We start from the raw sequence: 21,330 nt of genomic DNA on the forward strand, positions 1-21,330 counted from the left end.
TACTATACAAACACTAAACAAAAGTTTGTATGTGAAATCATTTAATCAGTATCTGCTTTCCAAAATACCTTTCTCATTTCTACATATAATAAATTCCTAAATTAATCAAATTTTAACATAATTGTTGGTTATTAATGAAATCTTTGATTGCATTTTTGACATTTACTCAAATCTGACCATTCATTCTGTATCTTTTGACTGACTTACATTGGGTAATTTTGTTTGCCATCCTTCCTAGACCAGTTTGTTGCAGAAATGTGGAGATTGCTGGCTTATCTTCACTTGTTAGTGCATATTTATATTAGATTAGGTATTCTATAAATGTACATTTTTTTTAAAGGTTATGGAGTTCTCACTTAAAGAAGGCTGCAACGCCCCGTCGTCCACCTGTGCACTCAAGGCTTTCAGACAGACCAACGTGTTGCCATGGATGTATCTTTTATTGCAGGGACCATGTGGCGGTACTGCACGTCTCTGCCTTCATGCTTCACTGTATATCTGGCCCTTCAAATCATATGCAAATGGTCAAACCACAAGTGTAGCTAACAACGATATTGATTATTCTTAACATTCACACCCGTCCTTTTCCTACTGTGACAGCCAAAATGAAAAAAGCCCTTTGCACTGTGGAGGGCTGCCCTGCAGACATGGAGTGTAGATGGTGACACAAGCAGTTTCGTTTTGTATTATTCACATTTCACACAGAATGAGCAGAAATTGAAAAATCTGGAACCTCTCCAAACAGCTAGCAAGGTACTTGGCTATAAACTGGGCTAAAGCCCTTTTTCCACTGGCTGCACCAGCTCGACTCTACACGCTTTTTTTTTTTAGTTGCCATTGGGAAAAAGCTGTGTATCGTATCTGGTACTACCAATACTAAAAGTTGACATGAAAATATTGCAAACCATTTGTAAGAAAATGGTCACAATCGGTAGCTGCAGTAAACGTGTGTAATATGTTACGTAACATCCTGCACCAACCCACCATTACTAAGTGGCAATAATGGCAACCCATAAAATCATGCCTTTATCAATCTAGGAGGTGCAGACTTTCCGCAGCACATAGTGGGGGTGCTGTCTCCAGTGGAAAATATATTCCAGAAAAGTACCTGGTACCAAAAGCCAGTCGAGAAGAGCAGAGCTGGTACCTGCAGTGGAAAAAGAGCACAAGTAGAATCTGCACTGTTATTTCTCATAGAAAAATAATGTCTAATCAACAAACACAAACCAAGAGTGCAAAGTCCTTTTTCACTTTGTCCTTTTCATACATGTAATCACAACCAGGTAACCAACGTCCTTGGTTAAAGTACTCTCTTGAGTTGTAACATGCACATATATTCTGTAATTTATGTAATTCACACTGTGGCTTAAATGACAATTAAATACATGATTTCTTTCAAATGTATTAACTGTTTGCGCTTAACTTAACTGTTTAACTTTAAGGTCTCAGTAAACACTCTAAGATCGATTGTTGTTGAGAAACAGGGCTCATGTGTATTCCTGTCAAGATTTAGTCTTCATGCCCGAGACTCTTCAAGTCTTTCGCAATGATAATTTGCATGTACCACTCCGAATGGCCCATTACGTTGCCTCCTACACTTGAGTAGCAGAGAGGAAGCTATAAAACACATCCTTCCAAGAAACACGTGTGCCACAGGCAAGGCTTTGAGATGACACCAGTCCCATTTGTCGTCTTAACACTATTCCTTTGGATGGTGTCATCTGGCACTTGGCTCAGCCTGGACCAGTGTGAGCTGAGTCAGCATGGGCATTATGAAGAAACAAAGGCCTTAAGTGCGCCACGTAAAAATGTTGTCATTCAACTCAATGACAAAACTAAACTAACACCGATATACGAGAGGTGAGTAAAGCACTCCTAAATATTGATGTGTGTTTTCTCCATTTTTTTCACGTGTATCTTGCTCATTAACATGCTTTTTTCTTGTCAAGGACCTGGATACCCCAGAGTGGTTTCCCACAGATTCATCAACAATTAGCTTGTAATTTAATGATTTTCTCAGAAGGGAACCAGCTTGAATTATCAGGGCCTAAACACCGTATTGAGAGACCCCTCAAAAGGCAATTAGATAATCTCAGGAGAAGTTTTTGAGTCAATTACAATCTAAAATCATTTCACTCTAATTATATGTGTCACCATGCTTTTCTCTTTATCCACTCACATGAGAAGGTGTTTTACCAGGATTCTGCATTTTCTGCTTTTTTAAGTGTTAGTTTGTGCCAGAAATGATGAGCAGTAGTTAATGCAATGTATGGCATTAGGTAAGTGTTATGAATATGTGATAATCTACTATATAATGCAAAGTAACAAACTTATGTTTGTATTTTTTTTCCCATGCCTGTTTAGCTCTACTGTTGCCTTTGGGAGGACTTTCACACAAGATATGGTCACAAAAGACTTTACTGTCTTTCCTGGTGTATGTTATGACGGCATGCTCTGTAATGGTTGTGTGAACCTGTTGAAAAGAGCCAAGGATGGTGAGAAGGAAAACAGGCGTGTCTGCAGGTGTAAAATTATGCACATTTTTGTACATTCCCTGTCCAAGACCAGTTGTCACCTACTTATGATAGAGGTAAGCGCCCCAAATTAATATCCCTGCATGTGAAATGACTACTGAATTTATAATATTCCATCATGACGGTTATTGTGACATTTATTCCTGATCTCATGTCTGTAATTTTCCTTGACACAGAAAACATCCGATTACCACAGCACACACGTGACTTACAGAAATATCCTCCTGAGATGTGTGGCCCACCACATCCCCACCCTTGTTCTAATGTACAACGGGAAAAGAATGGATTGTATCTGCATCTGGAAGGTGTGCAACCTTGACGACAAAATCCTGCAAGTTTTTAGCCTTGAATTTTCAGAACACTTCATCTTCATACTGTCTGACACCCAAGTGAGCCATAAATCCTCTGAAGGATCAAAGAGAGCTTATATTTGGATGTGCTGTGTTAAGGTGTGTGTGCAGCCTTGTTCTATGAAGAGCAGCAGTTTCTCTGTGTCATCAGTGCTCCCCCCCCTGCCAAGGCCGGACAGTGAACTGTCCAAGCAAATATATATCAACCACACACACTTTGTATTAGTTGTAATTAAGTTTAGAAAAGAAGGTAATACATTTCACGTGTGGTGATATGCGTGTGTGTGTGTGTGTGTGGTACTTATGCACCCTATTGATATATCAATCTATAAGCATTATTCTTTAAATTCAGTATGACCATGAGTAAAAATGGTTGTCATACATTCTCATATTAACCACCTTTAAGCGCATTAATTTAATGATGTGTGCATGAACTAATTTTAATATCCTCCATCAACAGATGCAATCCACGTTCAATTGTCCAAAAAAGGCATTTCTAACAGCAGCAGGTAATGTTATAAAAAAGCAAAGAGTGAAGTGTGTCATTTATTACAAGGAGAGCCCGCTTATTTGTTATTTGTTTTAACCATTTATTTAATCGTGTTCCCCCCTACCCCCCTCAGATGGCATCAAAGTCCCTGTTTGTACAGGCCGGGTGGAGAGTGTGCGACCTACAGACTCCAGCAGATGGGTTGGAAGAATTTTTCTGGCAGCTGTGTTACTGCTTACAACCTACACAACAAGAAAAAAAACATTCAACCGAGTCAGTCGCGCTCATGACCATAACTCCACAATGGTGACGCTGTTTACCGTAGCACTGCGCTGCTGTTCACCATCGGTCACCATCCGCCGGCCGTCCGAGTGGTCCGTGACAGCCATGTACCTCTCCTTTGCTCTGGGAAGAACTCTACACGTGTTAATTGGCTTCAGGGCTGCTCATACCGTCATGAAACGGCAATTTAGGGCTCTACCATTTACCGTGTTTTTCCTCTGGCTGACGTTAAGTGCTCCTTTCCCAGATAAGAGCATGAGACACTGGTCTGAAGACGTACTTGTTGAGGGTAGTGTGGGATCAGCATTAAGACCCTGGGCTGTGTTAGGGCAGATGGAGCTACTGACTACTTTGTACAGTGTGTTTGTCTCACTTCCCTGCTTGCTACAATCTATCCTGACTAAACTGAATTTTTTGACTGTCCTCTTTCATGTGCAACTGGTTACCTGCCTACAGAGTTCAAGGATACCAGCAAAGTATGTACTGGTTATAAAGATCAGCAGCTTGATTTAAAGTTCCTTTTCGAGCATCTTTCTGTACCATTGAAGCTGCCATATTATATGCAAATGAAAACAAAGTACGAGAATTCTAAAAAAATGTTGATTAAAAATATAAAATTTAACCCGTAAGCATCAATTTCCCCCTCATTTAGATTTTTTTCTGATATTAAAACATTGCATTGACTTTTTTTTGTTGGCTTTTATTCACTAAACAGTCACATCCATGTTTAGATGCACTCCTTCACATGCATTAAGTGATTGAACACGTTGAGCTGTGATGTTTGGTTCAGCATAAAACAAGACTATAAAAGCACTGTACACAAGGTTAATAGTTCAGTCACCTCGTATTATTCAGTTTGGTTCAGTTTGGCCAATTAATTTGATTCTGACGACACAAAGTTGCAGCCATGACAGCAGACAACACTTTAAATATGGATGTTGTTGGAAAGATCCTACATTTTCTAAACTGTCGACGCCTCGCACATCTTCAACCCGACAACACAGATCCATACAGTCGCCACAGGTTCAAGGTGGACCACCCAAGATTAGTGTCACCAATCCAATATTTGACAATTATGTGAAATACAGTCATAATATTCTCATCTGTTCCTGAATTATAGTGTTGAATAATGGCCAGAAAAGTGTTTATGCAGAATATATTGATGTCACTGGGAAGTTGACCTTTTGGATATAAAATGTCACTACTTCATCATTTCGAAATGTTGTCATAATTAGCCTAGTCTTGAGCCACAACCACATGTTTTGAGGTACGAGGCAATAACCTTGACCCCAAAAATATTATTGTCTTATCTCTGTGCTAAAGGCAACACACACACACACACACACACACACACACACACACACACACACACACACACACACACACACACACACACACACAGAGAGAGAAAGAGACTCACTTGCACTGTTAACTTGTTAATTTGTTAACAAATGGCATCCAATTTCTAAAATCTTCACTTTGTTCAAGAAATGTGTCTTCAGCTTCATCTCTGAGATGAGGGACATTGTTTGCGCAGCACATCCGACATTACACTCGCAGAACTTTCTGAGGGATGTAGTTGTCTTCACATGTTTCTCCTGTTTGCACCGTGACGTCTAATCTCACAGCGTCACACAGTTTTACCTAAAGAGCTCCAGAGCCTGGTAACAACGGGTTCTTTTTATGATGTTCAATAATGGTTGTTTAAAAATGTAATGCATGATTTTATGGCACAGCTTATCATCTTATAGCAAAATTATACTGGTTATTTACACAGTAGCTGTGAATTACTACTCTGAAGCTCTGCTCTCATGACTGCTTGAGTAAAATACAGACAGGGAATGTTCATTAAATCCTTGACTGTGAAATCTAACTATTATTGTCTAATACAGCATATCTCCACATGTTTAATACTTCATTATCCTAAAAGGACTTGTGTAAATTCTCCCCCAAAAAAATGTAAATCAGATGTCTGTCCTCTACATGTCAATCTGCAGGGTCGGTTTCAGTGATGCGTAAACAACAAAATCATCTTTGGAGAATTGAGAATGTGCTCACATTGGCAGGTGATATTTCTCTCGCGGTAGACGATACTATAAAGGTCAGGTCACAGCTGCTTCAGGGAAGGGGAGGGTGGCTCATGATGGGTTGGATCACTGTTATCTTCTTCACCTTGCTGGCAAGGACAAAGTCAGAGAACCAAACATGCAAAGTGATCGGGCAGACTGGGTTCATGGAGTCTTCTAAAGGCGGTGATCTTATTATCGGAGGAGTTTTCTCTATGAGTAGTAGACGGGAACTGATAGATAAAGGCTACCAGGCATTGCCATCTACATACTGCAAAAGGTAAAGGTTAAAAAAAAAAAATAATAGTAATATATGTATGTTATATAAGGGAAATGCTTAATGTCCCAGTGGGATGTGTTGCAAAATGATGGGTCTGTAATAATGCGTTTATTAGGAATGCGTCAATACTAACACCGTGTTTGCAGCTTGAATGACAGGGAACTAAAGTTTGCCAGGACAATGATTTTCACGGTGGAGGAGATCAACAGGGATGCTGTGCTCCTTCCCGGAGTGAGTCTGGGCTACAGGCTGTACAACGGCTGTGGGAGTGAAAACCTGATACGAGCAGCTGTAGAAGCTGTGAATGGAGAGGACTCCGATGGCTGCAGTGGGCAGATCCAGGCTCTCTTAGGCCATTCATCCTCTGGGGTTAGTGAAGACATAAACCTCATGCTTAGCCCGCTGTTAATCCCACAGGTGAGAAGAAAATGACTGGAAGCTAACTGCAGACAGTCCTACGTCGTTTGCTTACATTTCCATTTTTAAAACATACATGGCCTTGTTGTGTTTAATGTTTTTTTGTTCTTGTCTTTGAAGGTGAGCCACCTCTCCACCTGTGCTTGTTTAAGTGACAAAAGAATTTACCCCACGTTCTTCAGAACTGTGCCAAGTGACCGCTTCCAAATCACTGGTCTGGTGCATCTCATGAAATACTTTGACTGGCGCTGGGTGGGGATTATTTATACTGCAGGCCTGTACTCAGATGCGGGTACAGCTGACTTTGTGAAGGAAGGACAGAAAGAAGGCATATGTGTTGAATACAGGCTGAGTTACTCAAATACATCTGACAAACAATTGAAAGCTATTGTAAAAGCTCTGAGAGAATCCTCGTCAAAGGTGGTTCTGCTCTTTATGGCCTTTTTTTCAACCAAATCGTTCCTGTCCGAAGTGGAGGCATATAACATAACTGGAAAGCAGTGGGTTGGCAGTGAAGCTTGGATCACACAGGGAGACCTGGCTTCTGTTGACAGAAAGGCCATTTTACAGGGAGCATTGGGCTTCGCCCTCCCTCAGGCATCGATACCAGGTCTTGGTGATTTCTTACTCAGCTTGAAACCTTCTGATGAACCACAGAGTTCAATAATTAAAGAATTCTGGGAGAAGTTCTTTGACTGCAGCTTTTCGCCATCAAATACTTCTACTATGTGTACTGGGGAAGAGGATCTACGGACAGTTTCCAATGACTACACAGATGTGGCATATTTCAGGCCAGAGATGAATGTATACAAATCTGTGTACTCTTTAGCATATGCCCTAAATGCACTACTGCAATGTCAAAATGGCTCCAATCCTACCACAGGAAAGGCCTGTGTGAACAAGAGTGAAGTTCAGCCTAAATTAGTAAGTTCTGATATATTTATACCGGTTTACAAGTGGTGATTCTATTCTCTGTAGGTATTCATTTGACAGTACCACTTCTTTCATAACTGTTTTGATGTGTTTTTTTATACTTTCATGTTTGTATATATGCTAAAATGTGCTGATTATCCTTCTCTAGGTGTTGGAACACATTAAGCATGTGAACTTTACGACAAAAAACGGGGCCAAGGTTTTCTTTGATGAAAATGGTGACTCGTTTGCCCAATATGACTTAGTTAACTGGCAGATGAAAGAGGACGGCTCTGTTGAAATTGTAAATATTGGTCAATACGATACCTCTTTTCCAGAGGGTGAAAAATTCAAACTAAAAAAAGAAACCAAAATAGTTTGGGGAGGAAAGAGCAATGAGGTAATTTTGTTTAACTTTCATAGCTTAATGCCAATCTTACAGCAACTTTTCAATGTCCGTGACATGCCGTGTTTTTTGTTTCATTTCTGAGTTTTTACGTGCCGTCGTTTGTCTAATCAGGCGCCAAGGTCTGTCTGCAGAGAACCGTGTCCACCGGGGACTCGAAAGGCCATAAACAAGAATAAGCCCGTGTGCTGCTTTGACTGCTTCGAGTGTCCAGAGGGAACAATTAGTAATCAGACAAGTGAGTAGGGATTTCAAAAAAATATATGAAAAGCATGACAGAATGATAAAATTGGGGTGTTATTTTGTATAATAAATTTATGTCATATCTTTCACAGATGCTCCAGACTGTTTTATCTGTCCACCTGAATTTTGGCCAAATGAAAAGAGAGACCAGTGTCTTCCGAAACCTACTGAGTATCTCTCCTACGAAGAGATCATGGGGGCACTTTTAACTGGATTTGTTTTAATGGGTGTATTTTTATCTCTTCTGATATCAATACTATTTTTGACTCATAAGGATACTCCTATAGTCAGAGCCAACAACTGTGAGCTGAGCTTCCTGCTGCTCTTCTCCTTGACTCTGTGCTTCCTGTGTTCTCTGACCTTCATCGGTCGGCCCTCTGAGTGGTCCTGCATGCTGCGACACACAGCGTTCGGCATCACCTTTGTCCTCTGTATCTCTTGTGTTCTGGGGAAAACTATAGTGGTATTAATGGCCTTCAGGGCTTCACTTCCAGGTAGTAATGTCATGAAATGGTTCGGGCCTACGCAGCAGAGACTCAGCATTCTCTCTTTCACCCTCATTCAGGTTGTGATTTGTATACTGTGGCTTACAATAAACCCCCCATTCCCAAAGATGAACATGAAGTACTATAAAGAAAAGATCATCCTAGAGTGTGCCCTGGGTTCAGCTATTGGTTTCTGGGCTGTCCTGGGTTACATTGGAATTCTTGCTCTCTTGTGTTTTATACTTGCTTTTCTTGCTAGAAAGCTGCCAGACAGTTTTAATGAGGCCAAACTGATCACCTTCAGCATGCTGATATTCTGTGCAGTCTGGATCACCTTTATCCCAGCGTATGTCAGCTCTCCTGGGAAGTTCACTGTAGCTGTGGAGATATTTGCTATTCTGGCCTCCAGTTTTGGTTTGTTGATATGTATTTTTGTTCCAAAGTGCTATATCATTATATTCAGGCCAGAACAAAACTCAAAAAAGCATTTGATGGGGAAAATACCACCAAGGACTCTTTAATCTGTAGTTCAAATAGGACCTCTAAAAAACAGTCCTGGTGTGAGAACAAATGATTAGTCTGACAGTTATTGTAGCTGTACAAGCCATTGCTGTAATTTGTAACCTTTAACTTGTAAAATGTTGAATAAACTGAAAACAGTCATTCAACCAAATTGAAATACTATAAAAGTGATTAAAGATAAACACAAAACATTCTCGCTTGCCATCAGTGTCCATTAGGAAAGTAGTAACTATTATTCTTTTTAATTTAACCAATCAGCTCATGAAAATGTACAAGAACAACAAATGTAAAAATGACTGCAAAAAGATGTAACTTGGTCTACAAGGCACTGCACTCAAAATCGAAATAATGATTTACAATAGTAACTTTTGGTAACTGCATACTTCCACAATTGTCCACAACATGATTTTTACATTGCTGTTTTCTTTTGTATGGTCTTGCCAATAAAAGTTTGACATACTTTGACCAATGCCAGCTGTAAGTTTGTTAAGATTTGGAGCCCCTTCATTGACTATATTAAGGAAGGTGTCACACCTGGGAGCTAATGATTTCACACTGTATTGCACTGTTCAGTATTGTACAGTATTGATCCACCGTGACTTCAGGTTTTCAGGCCTTTCTCAACCTCACTTGGTCTTGATTGCATTGACACTCAATCCACTTGTGGACATATCTGTCATTGTATGGACAGACATGCGTGGTACTGTCCCAAGTTCTCGGAGTTCACATTTTGTCATGTTTATTTGTTTGTGGAGGTTTTGTGTGTCGTAAAAAAGAAAAATGTTATAAAATAAATTTGGTGCTTTTATATCCTTTCCTTTAGGTAACACCCTGAGTTTGTGAACTAAATTCCCTGATTTGGTTAAGAATGTGAACCAAGGATTATTTCCTCACTCATTATTATTATTATTATTATTATTTTTAAATGGATCCAGTCACACACTCCAAAGTCCAAAAGAGAAAATAAAAATGAATGAAAAATAAAGTCCCACAAAATAATAATTGAACATTTGTTTGTTGCCAATACACACAAAACCATATGCATGGCAGCCTTCTCCTAAAGTAATGCACAGTTATAAAACAATTCAAAACACAATCACCACAGCGGGCACAGTAAACAGACATGTCAAGACCACCGCCAACCAAGCAAAAGACCACAGTATGAACATAACTCACCAATAAAGCCTCATAGTCCAGCAACAACACATACAAGTCCGACAAGAAACAGTCTGGCTAGGTCAGCAAAGGTCCAGTACATCCGATTCAGAAAAATGTTTGATTAAAAACACATTATCAAGTCCACAATACACACGACTAAAAGTTGAGTACTCAGTAATAGAGATGGACGTCAGGAGGGTGCTGCCTTTGAGCGGGGCGGAATAAACAGGCCGAGCTGGAGCGAGTCTATCTCCCTCGTTGCCAGAGGAGCTACCAGGTTTAATCCTACTCACCTGGAGCGCTTTCTGGTTAATCCCAGGTGTGCCTCGTTGCCAGAGGCGCTGCCAGGCTTTCTTCTGGTCACCCCGGAGCGCTTTCTGGGCAGTTCAACTCTTCACAGTCCGCGCACACCCGGCGTTCACTGGTCCTCAGTCTCAACACAGCCTAGTTTATACAGTGTATTAATTTGCAATGTATACAGAGAGGAAATATGTATTTATTTGAAATATGTTTCTCAGCTTTTGCCTATCATTTGCTTTCCTGCTAGCCGCTCCCTTACTCTTCTTCGCTTGACCGAAACAAGCGCCCTCCTCGCGCCCCTCCCCGCAGCCAATCACAATTCAGAAAGAGGGACATAACTCATGAACAGCCAATTATATACGACAAAACTAAACAGGGTAGGTTGTACTCTGTTTACGCCAGAAGCTCACGACGTACACTGCAAACAATCCATTTAAAGTGAAAATGCTTATATTGAACTGAATACCTTTATTCTGAGCATAACTAATATGAAAATAAGGCTATGAGGTCAGATTATATGGCTATGGGCAACATCATTTTTATTTATTTTTTTAAAGTTCAATGGCCTAAAACAAATTTCTGCCAAATGAATGATATAATCTAATGTTCAAGTTTTACATTTAGGCAGATTGATGGTGAATCACCTACGTAGCTTTGGATGCTTTACTGTAATCAATAGATTGACACTTTGTTAATGAGTCAGTTTGTTGACTAAATTATGCATTATGTAAGGGATTGTGTGTATGTATGTGCACATCAATGTATTGGACAAGTGCACTTTGAATATGGGAATCCCTGTTGTGCTAAATTTACTTATCTAAAATAGCTGTGCCCTGTGGGAAATGAATCAGCCCTTCATGATGAAATCAAGTCTGCCTCCATCCAACACAGATATAAGAGTTGTAATCTCATCTGCATTTGATGTTGCAGCACAAACATGCAGAGAGCCATTCTCGTTTTCCTGTGTGTTCTGTACACGTACACAGTTTCTGGCTGTGAACTGTATGGCAGATTTGACATGCCAAGTTTATTTAAGGAGGGGAGCATAATGATCGGGGGCATTTTCCCGGTTTTTAACAAAGAGATGAGCAGCACTTCTACGTTTGAGAGGGAGCCGCCCAGAGTAAAGTGTGCCGGGTATGATTTCCACACTTCATACATGCCTGTTCATTCTTATCTTGTAAACCTGCCATTGTATGTACATGTACAACTGCAACTGTATCATTATATAATTTATTTCAATCACCAAACCTTTTTTAGATTTGACCTGCGAGCTTTTCGATGGACTCAAGTGATGATATTTGCAATAGAAGAGATCAACAAAGATCCTACTCTCCTGCCAAACATATCTCTTGGCTATAGGATCCTTAACTCCTGTGCATCTCCTACAAATACTTTACGTGCTGCACTAACACTGGCCAGTGGACCAGAGGAGACAGAGATGACTTCTCCTTGTACTCCAGCTATATCTGCTCTCATAGCAGAGTCAGGATCATCTCAGTCCTTAGCTGTGGCTGGAACTCTTGGACCATTTCAAGTGCCAATAGTAAGAGAACAAAATATTTGATGCTTTGTGTAGTGACTGTTTAGGTGCTTCTTTTTCTTTCTTTTTTTCAAACTTCTTTAGTGTCCTTTCCTCTTTTCTAGGTAAGCTACTTCTCAACATGTGCCTGCCTGAGCGACAGAGCGAAATATCCTACCTTTTTTCGGACAATCCCCAGCGACTACTTCCAGGCTAAAGCTTTGGCAGCCCTGGTCAAACATTTTGGATGGCAGTGGATTGGGGCCATACAGTCCGACAACGATTACGGACGGAATGGAATCTTGGCTTTTACTGAAGAGGTTAAAAAACTCGGGATTTGTATTGCTTTTGTTGGAACTATTCTGCGTACATACTCGATGCATAAAATTCTGGATGTTGTGGAAATTATCAAGCAGTCATCTGTCAAGGTCATTCTGGCTTTTGTTCCTGAGGGTGACTTTTATCCTTTGATGAAAGAAGTAGTGAAACAGAACATTACAGGAATTCAGTGGATTGCCAGTGAGGCCTGGATAACAGCACCTCGTCCCTCCACACCTGAAATCTACCAAGCCTTTGGTGGAGCCCTGGGATTTGTGGTGCAGAAGATGCCTATCCCAAATCTAAACCCATTTCTTACAGGTATTAGTCCTTACACAGATCCAGGTGCAGCATTTGTGAGGGATTTCTGGGAGATTATGGTAAACTGTAGACCGTTTCTACCTGGGGTACTGGCAGGTACTGAGGCACCAAATGAAATATGCACTGGCAATGAGACTCTAATGGATTCCCAGGATGTGTTTTTTAATGTCACACAGCTCAGAGTGTCCTATAATGTGTATAAAGCAGTTTATGCTATTGCACACGCTCTTCATCAGCTGATATTCTGCCAACCAGCTGGAGAAAAACCTGTGAAGCCGTGTTTGAACGTATCAAAAATTCAGCCCAAAGAGGTGAGAAACAGTGCAAATATAGTCCACAATACCTCTGACTATCAGTAAATAAACAATTCATTTAAACTGAACTTTCCTTGTTTACATGAGCATGTAATCTGATCCTTTTCTCAGGTCACTTATCACCTACAAAGAGTCCATTTCAGGAATCAGTTCGGGGATAATGTGTTTTTTGATGAGAATGGTGACCCTCCTGCTTCTTATGATATTATTAACTGGCAGCTGAAAAACGGGCAGGTGCAACATGTGACACTGGGTTATTTTGCATCTGATGCAAACGGTGATTATAAGATCAGCATCCAGGGGGAAAAGATAGTGTGGAGGACAGGAAAAAGGGTAATTATAATGTCATATACAGTAGTTCCTCAGCTCTGTGGCTTGCTGAATAAAATTGTTAATATCAACTGAATATGGCTTCACTATTGTTACGTACTTTTCCCCCCTCAGGTCCCCACATCAGTGTGCTCAAATGTTTGTCCAGTAGGAACCAGGAAAGCACAAATTAAGGGAAAACCCACATGTTGTTTTGACTGTATCCCATGTGCTGATGGAACTATTGCCAACTCAACAGGTAAACAGATATGTATTGAAAGCATAGATGCCACATTGAACTAAACATACACGATCCAGAGACATTTAATCAGCGTTTGCATATATTTCATATTTAGAGAATGTTACTGCACCGCATTGATTTTAATTGTGTTAAAATTCATTTCACTTTTTTCCTCTGAATCAAATTTCTGCAAACAGGATGTCCAACTCACACTTTCTGTTTATCCTCAACAGGTGCAGCAGACTGCACATCCTGTGCACAGGAATACTGGTCCAATGAAGGGAAAGATGAGTGCATTCCTAAAACAGTTGAGTTCCTGACATATCATGAGCCGATGGGAATAGCGATCACAGTTGTATCCCTGGTAGGGGCCTCCCTGTCGCTGGCCACGATGATGGTTTTCATCCACTACAGAGAAACTCCTGTAATAAAGGCCAGCAACTCGGAGCTGAGCTGTTGTCTGTTGTTTTCTCTTTTACTGTGTTTTCTCTGTCCTCTCACTTTCATTGGCAGACCAACAGTTTGGACATGCATGCTGCGCCACACAGCTTTTGGTGTGACATTCGCACTTTGTATTTCCTGTATCCTGGGAAAAACTATTGTTGTTGTTACAGCTTTTAGAGCCACATTTCCTGGCAACAAATTTGCAGGAAAGTTTGGTCCTGGACAGCAAAGGATCATCGTTTGTTCCTGCACTTTGATTCAAATAGTGATATGTTTATTGTGGCTGAAGTTAAACCCACCTTTCCCAGATATGGTGTTTAGATACAGCAATAAGAAGATTGTTTTAGAATGTAACACTGGATCTGAGGCTGCCTTCTACACGGTGCTGGGGTACATAGGGATCCTTGCAATCATGTGCTTGGTCCTGGCATTTCTAGCAAGAAAGTTGCCTGATAACTTTAATGAAGCCAAATTCATCACATTCAGCATGCTGATATTCTGTGCTGTCTGGATCACCTTCATCCCAGCATACGTCAGCTCTCCTGGAAAGTTCACGGTAGCTGTGGAAATATTTGCAATATTGTCCTCAGCGTTTGGCTTGTTAATTTGCATTTTTGCACCTAAATGTTATATCATATTTTTGAAGCCAGAGAAAAATACCAAGAAACATGTAATGGGAATTAATGTTAACAAAAAAATATAATTTCTTTTTTTATCTACTTTTGAAAATACTTTTTATTTATATGCTGTAGTAGTGCACTGTAATAGTAAAGGGACATTTGTACAAATTTTGACTTTGTATGAGTGCTGTAAAATTAAATAACTCAGAAAAAATAAATATTTCATTTAAACTGAATTTGTGGACACACTTTATAAATAAATGTACATATGGATTTAACATACATGCAAAATATTAATAATCCACCATTGAGCACTATTATAGTACAAATATGGCATTATCTTTTTTCAAGTACATTCACTGTACTTGCTATTAGATTTTTTTTATCATCATAACCAAAATAAAAATATTACAATAACATCTGTCACTGTCTCCACATGTTTATTATTAAATCATTATCCTTCATTGTTACTAAAACATAAAGCAATGACGATGAACAATGCTTCAAATATTAATGTTGCTGCAAAGAAGCAACAAACTCTAAAAACGTGGATGCTTCAATCATCACAGTTTCAAGGTGGACATCTAAGATCAGTGTCACCAAGTATCCGACCAAATGTGAAATATGATCTCCACTTCTGTTCCTTAGTTATGATGTCGAATAATGAACAGAAGATTGTTTTGGCAGAACATTGCGAGGTTACAGTAAAGTTGGACTCAACAATGAATTTATCAGATTTTGATGGTCCAAGGTTAAAGGTCATTACGATCTCACATCCCTCCTATCCATCTGTCCTATTCTGGGGGGATGCATTATCTCCGGATAAGAGATAAGAGGATTTCTTCAAATTTGGCACCGTTCTCTTGGAGTCAAGGATGACGTGCTTAGATGTTGTGGGTCAAAGGTCAAGGTCACTGCAACCCAAGGTCTGTCTTTTGTACATGATATCTCACTTTACTTGGACTCAGGGATGAACTGATAAGTCAAGGTCACTGTGACCTCATGTTCATCCCATCCAGCCATCCCATTCTCGTGAATGTGACATCTCAGGAACACCTTGAGGAAATTTGTGCAGATTTGGTTATAATTGATGTATTTTATTAGGAAATTCTACCTCCAATAGAATTGTTCTTTTACATAATCTATTTTTTGTCATTCTGTCTGCATTAACCTGCTTTAGTGAATTAGGCGGGGCTATGGATGTCCAATCCAGAGGCACTCTGTCATTAATAATGAGAAGATCATACTCTGTATATAACTTTCCTAATTCTTCACTCTCTCACTGTTTATGGGGATGTGGAACAATATGACTTTAAATACATTGCTTTACATTGTCCTCACTTTAATTTACATCCCAATCTCCAGTTCTACCTCTGCTGCTGAAGTGTGCACTCTTCAAAACAACTTTCAGCCCAGTTTTGTGGCCGAGGGTGACTATGTTATCGGAGGGATCTTTCCCCTTCATTACAACCAGGAAATGCCGGACCTAAACTGCACCTACAGGCCACCACCAGTGAGGTGCAATGGGTGAGTTTAATTATTGACTCGATTATGCTGCATATATTTATAGTAGGTAGTTTTTAAAATTCAGTATAATTTCCTGCACTCGTTCAGAATATGTCTAGACAGTGACTTTTATATTTAGGTTTGAAAAAAAGGTTCCAATAAGAGACACAAAAAGACTGGACTGGTATCTTAGATGTTTGCAATTCTCCAGTAATTTAAAAATATTTCTGACGAAGTTATCAGAAAAGAACTATTTAATTTGGTAGTACTGATTTAAAAAATGGAAATTTTCTCCTTGTTACACAATTGAAATTACTAGTAATAACTTGCAAGTTAGCGCTTGAACAATGGGTCTATTTTCTCTAAAACAACTTACATAAATCTTTCGAGGTAACATCTCAAATATTATTTGAAAAAAGTACTGCCACAGACATATAGTACAGTATAACTTGCTACGTATAAGAAAAAGAGAATGAGAAAACATGGACAAAAGGAATTATTCCGTTTTTTAATCACACAAGATAGATACAAATGCATTTCGTACTTCAGATCAGAAGAACATCTCTGTCTCTAATCAAAAATGCTCTCCTCTCCACTGAGCTCACTGTGTGTGTGGTCTGTGCATTTGTGTATGCTGAGCTACAGATTTGATCCCAGGGCTTTCCGCTGGGCTCAGACCATGAGGCTGGCAGTGGAGGAGATAAACCAGAGTCCGGAACTGCTGCCTAATCACACCCTGGGGTACAAAATCTTCGATTCATGTGCATATCCACTGACTGGCCAGAGGGCTGCTCTGTCTGTGTTGAATGGGATGAGTGAGGACGACTCTCCAACGTGTGGCGGTGCGTCTCCACTTCTCGCTGTGGTTGGGGAATCTGGTTCTGCTCAGTCCATCGTAGTGTCAAGAATCCTGCAGCCATTCAGGATCTCAATGGTAATAGAGGTTCTTTTTGTCTCTGTACCCTCAAAGATTAACGTAATTCACTGAACTGTACTCTTATTTTCCTTCTTTGCACAGATCAGCTACTTTTCTTCGTGTGCATGTTTGACTGACAGAAGAAAATATCCTACCTTCTTCAGAGTGATCCCTAATGATGATTATCAGGTAAGAGTTTGAAATCAGAATTGAATGGGTTTGATGATTGAGGATTTTTCAGTGCTGTAGAACAAAAATCACAAGTTTAAATATGTCACATATTTATGTAAAAACCTTCTGAGAACAAACAATTTACCAAGACGGTTCATCTAGTTTATATGGTAATTTTGAGTTGAACACAAGTAATCAGCATATCTTATTTGTACAATCTTCTTACTAAAACTTATATTAGCTTTTCATATTAATTTGCAGTGCTATACAAAATCAAGAGCAAAAAAGTTATTACCACACAACGTTCAAATGATGTCAGTGAACTGTTTTTTATGTCAGTGTTTTGAGACCAAGCAAGTTGGCTCTTTTTTCTGTTGAACCCAGGTGAAGGCCATTGCTCAGCTGCTGGTACGCTTCAACTGGACTTGGGTGGGGCTGGTGCGAGGGGACCACGAATATGGCCGCTTTGCTGTGCAAGGTTTACTGAGGGAATTACAGGGTACTAAAGTGTGTGTGGCATACCAAGAAATGATCCCTCTGCTCTATAATCGTCAGAGGGCACTGGAGATCATGCAGGTAATACAAATAAGCACAGATGATTTCATTGAGTTTTCTTTCACCTCATTTCCCTTTTATAGAAGGTGCTGATTACATATCAGTGATACTAAAGCGTTTAATGTATGTGTGAAATTTCTATCTTGTTTTGTCATAAAATTTGACAATCCTGGTGAAAATTGTTTCCCTGGTATAAGAGACTTCTAGCCCATTTATGCTGGTGGTTGCTTGGTTGGATCCACAAAGGGAAGGAGGGGTGTATTGATATGCACCTGCAGCCTCCTTTTTGATGTTAACACAAGTGGTCACCAGATAAGGAAATGACCATATCCTAAATTTAAGGGCTGTTTCATATTATGTGCTGTTTCTGTGAGCTCTATCTTTTAATCTGCTGTTTTTTATTTCACTTTGTCCTGTAAACTTTCCCCTTGTCTATCATGTGCTTCTCTGTGAAGGTGATGCGTAGATCTGGGGCAAAAGTGGTGGTGGTATTTTCAGCTGAGGGGGAAATGACACCATTCTTGAGAGACTACATGATGCAGAACGTCACTGGAATCCAGTGGGTGGCTAGTGAAGCCTGGGTCACAGCATCTGTCTTTACAGGGAGCGAGTATTACCCCTACCTCGGGGGCACCATTGGGTTTGGCATCAGAAAAGGTCACATCTCCAGACTCAGCGACTACCTGCAGACAGTAAACCCTCAGAGGTATCCCAATGATCTCCTGGTGCAGGAGCTGTGGGAGGCTCTGTATGGCTGCAGGTCCTCTCTATCCTCTGCCTCCCAGCTGCCGCTCTGCTCAGGGAAGGAGTCACTGTTGGAGCAGCATTCAGCCTACATGAACACATCCAGCCCCAGAGTGGCCTATAATGTCTATAAGGCTGTATATGCAATCGCTCATTCCCTGCACAACCTTCTTCTCTGTCAACCAGGCAGTGGACCTTTTCCAAGCAACTCATGTGCTCAAAGCAACAACATATTCCCCTGGCAGGTAAAATCCAGCATTCTTACTGTTACGGTGCTGCAGTTAGAATCTGTTTTTTCAGAGTATTTCATGTTATACACTTTTTCTGAAGCTCCAGTACTACCTCCAGGAAGTGACATTCAACATAGCCGGGGAGGAGGTGAACTTTGACCTGAAGGGTGACTCCATTCCCTATTATGATATCATCAACTGGCAGAGAGGCACAAGTGGGAACATTGAATTTGTCAACGTGGGGTTGTTTGATGGAACCAAGCGTGCTGGAGAGGAGCTGGTGATCCGGGAGGACAGGATAATGTGGGCAGGGCATCAGAGTGAGGCAAGCTGCTCCCACTGTGTTTTTAGCTTCATCAGATGCCAACTGTTGAAGCTCTGTAGGTTGAGGTGGAGGTAAGTCAGGTGGGCAGGACAGGTTGGATCTGATGTGAGTCCCTTTGCATTCATACAGTAAACAGTCAATTCAAAGCTAAACATACATTGTGACATATTTGGTGATTTAATGTATCCCGTTTTGTACTTAACGATAAAAAAAAAAAGGATTAGATACCGTAATATGTTTGCAAGCAGAAAAGTATTTAAAGTCCTCTGGAGTGTAAAGTGATGCCTGCAAATTGCTTATTATGTCTCACCAACATCACAAAATGTAAAAACACTAGATTTTCAATTATGTTAAACAGAAATATTCTGAAAATCCTCACATTTGAGGAGCTGAAACAGCACAGTGTATTCTTTTCTTAATAAACTGCATAACCACTTCTGTAAATGGTATTTTTTGTCAGTGGACTACTCCAATAATTGCTTAATAATTTCAGGACTTTCTTTTGACACAGTGGAGCTTGAGACCATTATTGTTTCTGTCACATTAGGTGCCGGTGTCTGTATGCAGTGCCAGCTGTCTTCCAGGGTCCCGGAAGGCTGTCCGTCGTGGGCAGCCTGTCTGCTGCTTTGACTGTGTACCATGTGACAGTGGCAAAATTAGCAATCAGACAAGTAAGCTTAAAACTAAGGAGTAAAAATCACTCCAATTTAAACTTATTTCACAATCAGATAATATTTGAATACTAAAATGAGCTGCTCTGTTTTGGACCCTTTTCTCTGTAGACTCAATAGAGTGCACATTTTGTCCCGAGGACTTCTGGTCAAACAAGGACAGAACAGACTGCATCCCCAAGAAGGTGGAGTTCTTGGCCTACGATTCTGTGGGCATAGCCTTGACAGTAATCTCTGTGGTGGGTGCCTTCCTCACGACAGCTGTGTTTTCAGTGTTCTTTTACCACAGAAACTCAGCCATCGTCCGTGTAAACAACTCAGAGCTCAGCTTCTTCATACTGTTCGCACTGACGTTGTGTTTTCTTTGTTCTCTGGTTTTCATTGGGGAGCCAACATTTTGGTCCTGCATGCTCCGCCATACTGCCTTTAGCATCACGTTTTCACTTTGCATCTCCTGCATCCTGGGAAAGACTCTGGTGGTGTTGGCTGCTTTCACTGCCACCAGGCCCGGGAACAACCTGATGAAGTGGTTGGGGTCCAAGCAGCAGAGGGCCATTATTTTCAGCTGCACTCTGGTTCAGGTAGTTATCTGTGCAGCTTGGCTGATTGATGCTCCTCCTTATCCATCCCGAAATACTCAATATGAACGCTCAAAGATCATACTGGAGTGTAGTGTGGGATCTAGCTTCGCATTCTGGTGCGTCTTAGGATATATAGGTCTTCAAGCTTGTCTCTGCTTTGTACTGGCCTTCCTGGCACGTAAGTTGCCGGGAAACTTCAACGAGGCCAAGTTCATCACTTTTAGCATGCTGATCTTCTGCGCTGTGTGGCTGGCATTCATCCCTGCTTACATCAGCTCCCCTGGAAACTATGCGGATGCAGTGGAGTCATTTGCCATTCTGGCCTCCAGCTTTGGCTTGTTGTTCTGCCTGTTTGCTCCAAAGTGTTACATTATTTTACTGAAGCCAGAAAAAAATACAAAACAGCACCTAATGGGAAAAGAAAAGAAGTAACGTGGCATAAGTTTAACTTTTTGAGAAAATATTTCAGCTTTCTATTCAATGTTTAATGTTATTTCTTCACATATTATAACTTATTTCACATTTGTATTGACTTGGTAGATATGCTTGGAACCAAAATCATAGCACTGCAACTGTTAGATGTTATGTATATTATGTTAAATATGTATGCAGCAAGCTTATTATTTAATGTATATCTTTAAGAAATAAATTTAATTCATCTGTGACTGTTGTTTGAAGTTTCTGATGCTCAGTTTGCTTCATGATAAACTTTAGTTGAGGACTGATCCAATGTCAGAGGGTTTAGAACTGCGCACGTAGGACAAGATAATCATCATTAACCAATTATTGATTAACTGGTCCCATAATACTGTATGTTTGTATTGTGAAGTACACTGTTATACAGTTACGCTCTTGCGTAATGATTTTCAGTTATTGTTTCTTAAAAAATATGGATTGACATGAATATAAATCAAGGCTTTTAGACCATGAACTGGTAAGATTTTGGTGTTCAAGGTCAAAGGTCACGATGGTCACATATTGGTGACAATAATTAAATAATTTATATGCTAACTATAACAAAATTTCACACAAAGGACTAAACAGGATAAAATTATGACACTTTTTATCGAAAAGGTCAAAGGTCATCAGAATAAGTT

The 21,330-nt window shown here is 40.2% G+C and overlaps 3 protein-coding genes across 3 annotated transcripts; all 3 read left to right on the forward strand.

Moving 5' to 3' along the window:
• The first annotated feature begins 6,155 nt into the window (after nt 1–6,155).
• On the forward strand, nt 6,156–8,986 carry LOC138629310 (extracellular calcium-sensing receptor-like). Its single transcript, XM_069712932.1, has 5 exons — nt 6,156–6,419; nt 6,540–7,343; nt 7,501–7,731; nt 7,852–7,975; nt 8,073–8,986. Exons 1-5 carry the CDS (start codon nt 6,183–6,185, stop codon nt 8,984–8,986), a joined length of 2,310 nt encoding a protein of 769 aa, XP_069569033.1. The 5' UTR covers nt 6,156–6,182.
• Nucleotides 8,987–11,445: 2,459 nt separating this feature from the next.
• Nucleotides 11,446–14,617, forward strand: LOC138629307 (extracellular calcium-sensing receptor-like). The gene is made up of 6 exons (XM_069712929.1): nt 11,446–11,582; nt 11,706–11,991; nt 12,093–12,917; nt 13,032–13,253; nt 13,365–13,488; nt 13,704–14,617. Exons 1-6 carry the CDS (start codon nt 11,464–11,466, stop codon nt 14,615–14,617), a joined length of 2,490 nt encoding a protein of 829 aa, XP_069569030.1. The 5' UTR covers nt 11,446–11,463.
• Nucleotides 14,618–15,422: 805 nt separating this feature from the next.
• LOC138629338 (extracellular calcium-sensing receptor-like) lies at nt 15,423–20,665 on the forward strand. The gene is made up of 10 exons (XM_069712961.1): nt 15,423–15,460; nt 15,900–16,061; nt 16,686–16,974; nt 17,059–17,145; nt 17,512–17,703; nt 18,138–18,407; nt 18,468–18,671; nt 18,757–18,963; nt 19,529–19,652; nt 19,764–20,665. The coding sequence occupies exons 1-10, from the start codon at nt 15,423–15,425 to the stop codon at nt 20,663–20,665; spliced, it is 2,475 nt and encodes an 824-aa protein (XP_069569062.1).
• Nucleotides 20,666–21,330: the final 665 nt, after the last annotated feature.

The sequence above is a fragment of the Brachyistius frenatus genome, unplaced genomic scaffold (assembly GCF_029030835.1).
Source record: "Brachyistius frenatus isolate BFR_SWC_R1_liver_20210118 unplaced genomic scaffold, ASM2903083v1 Contig_114, whole genome shotgun sequence".
NCBI lineage: Eukaryota > Metazoa > Chordata > Actinopteri > Embiotocidae > Brachyistius > Brachyistius frenatus.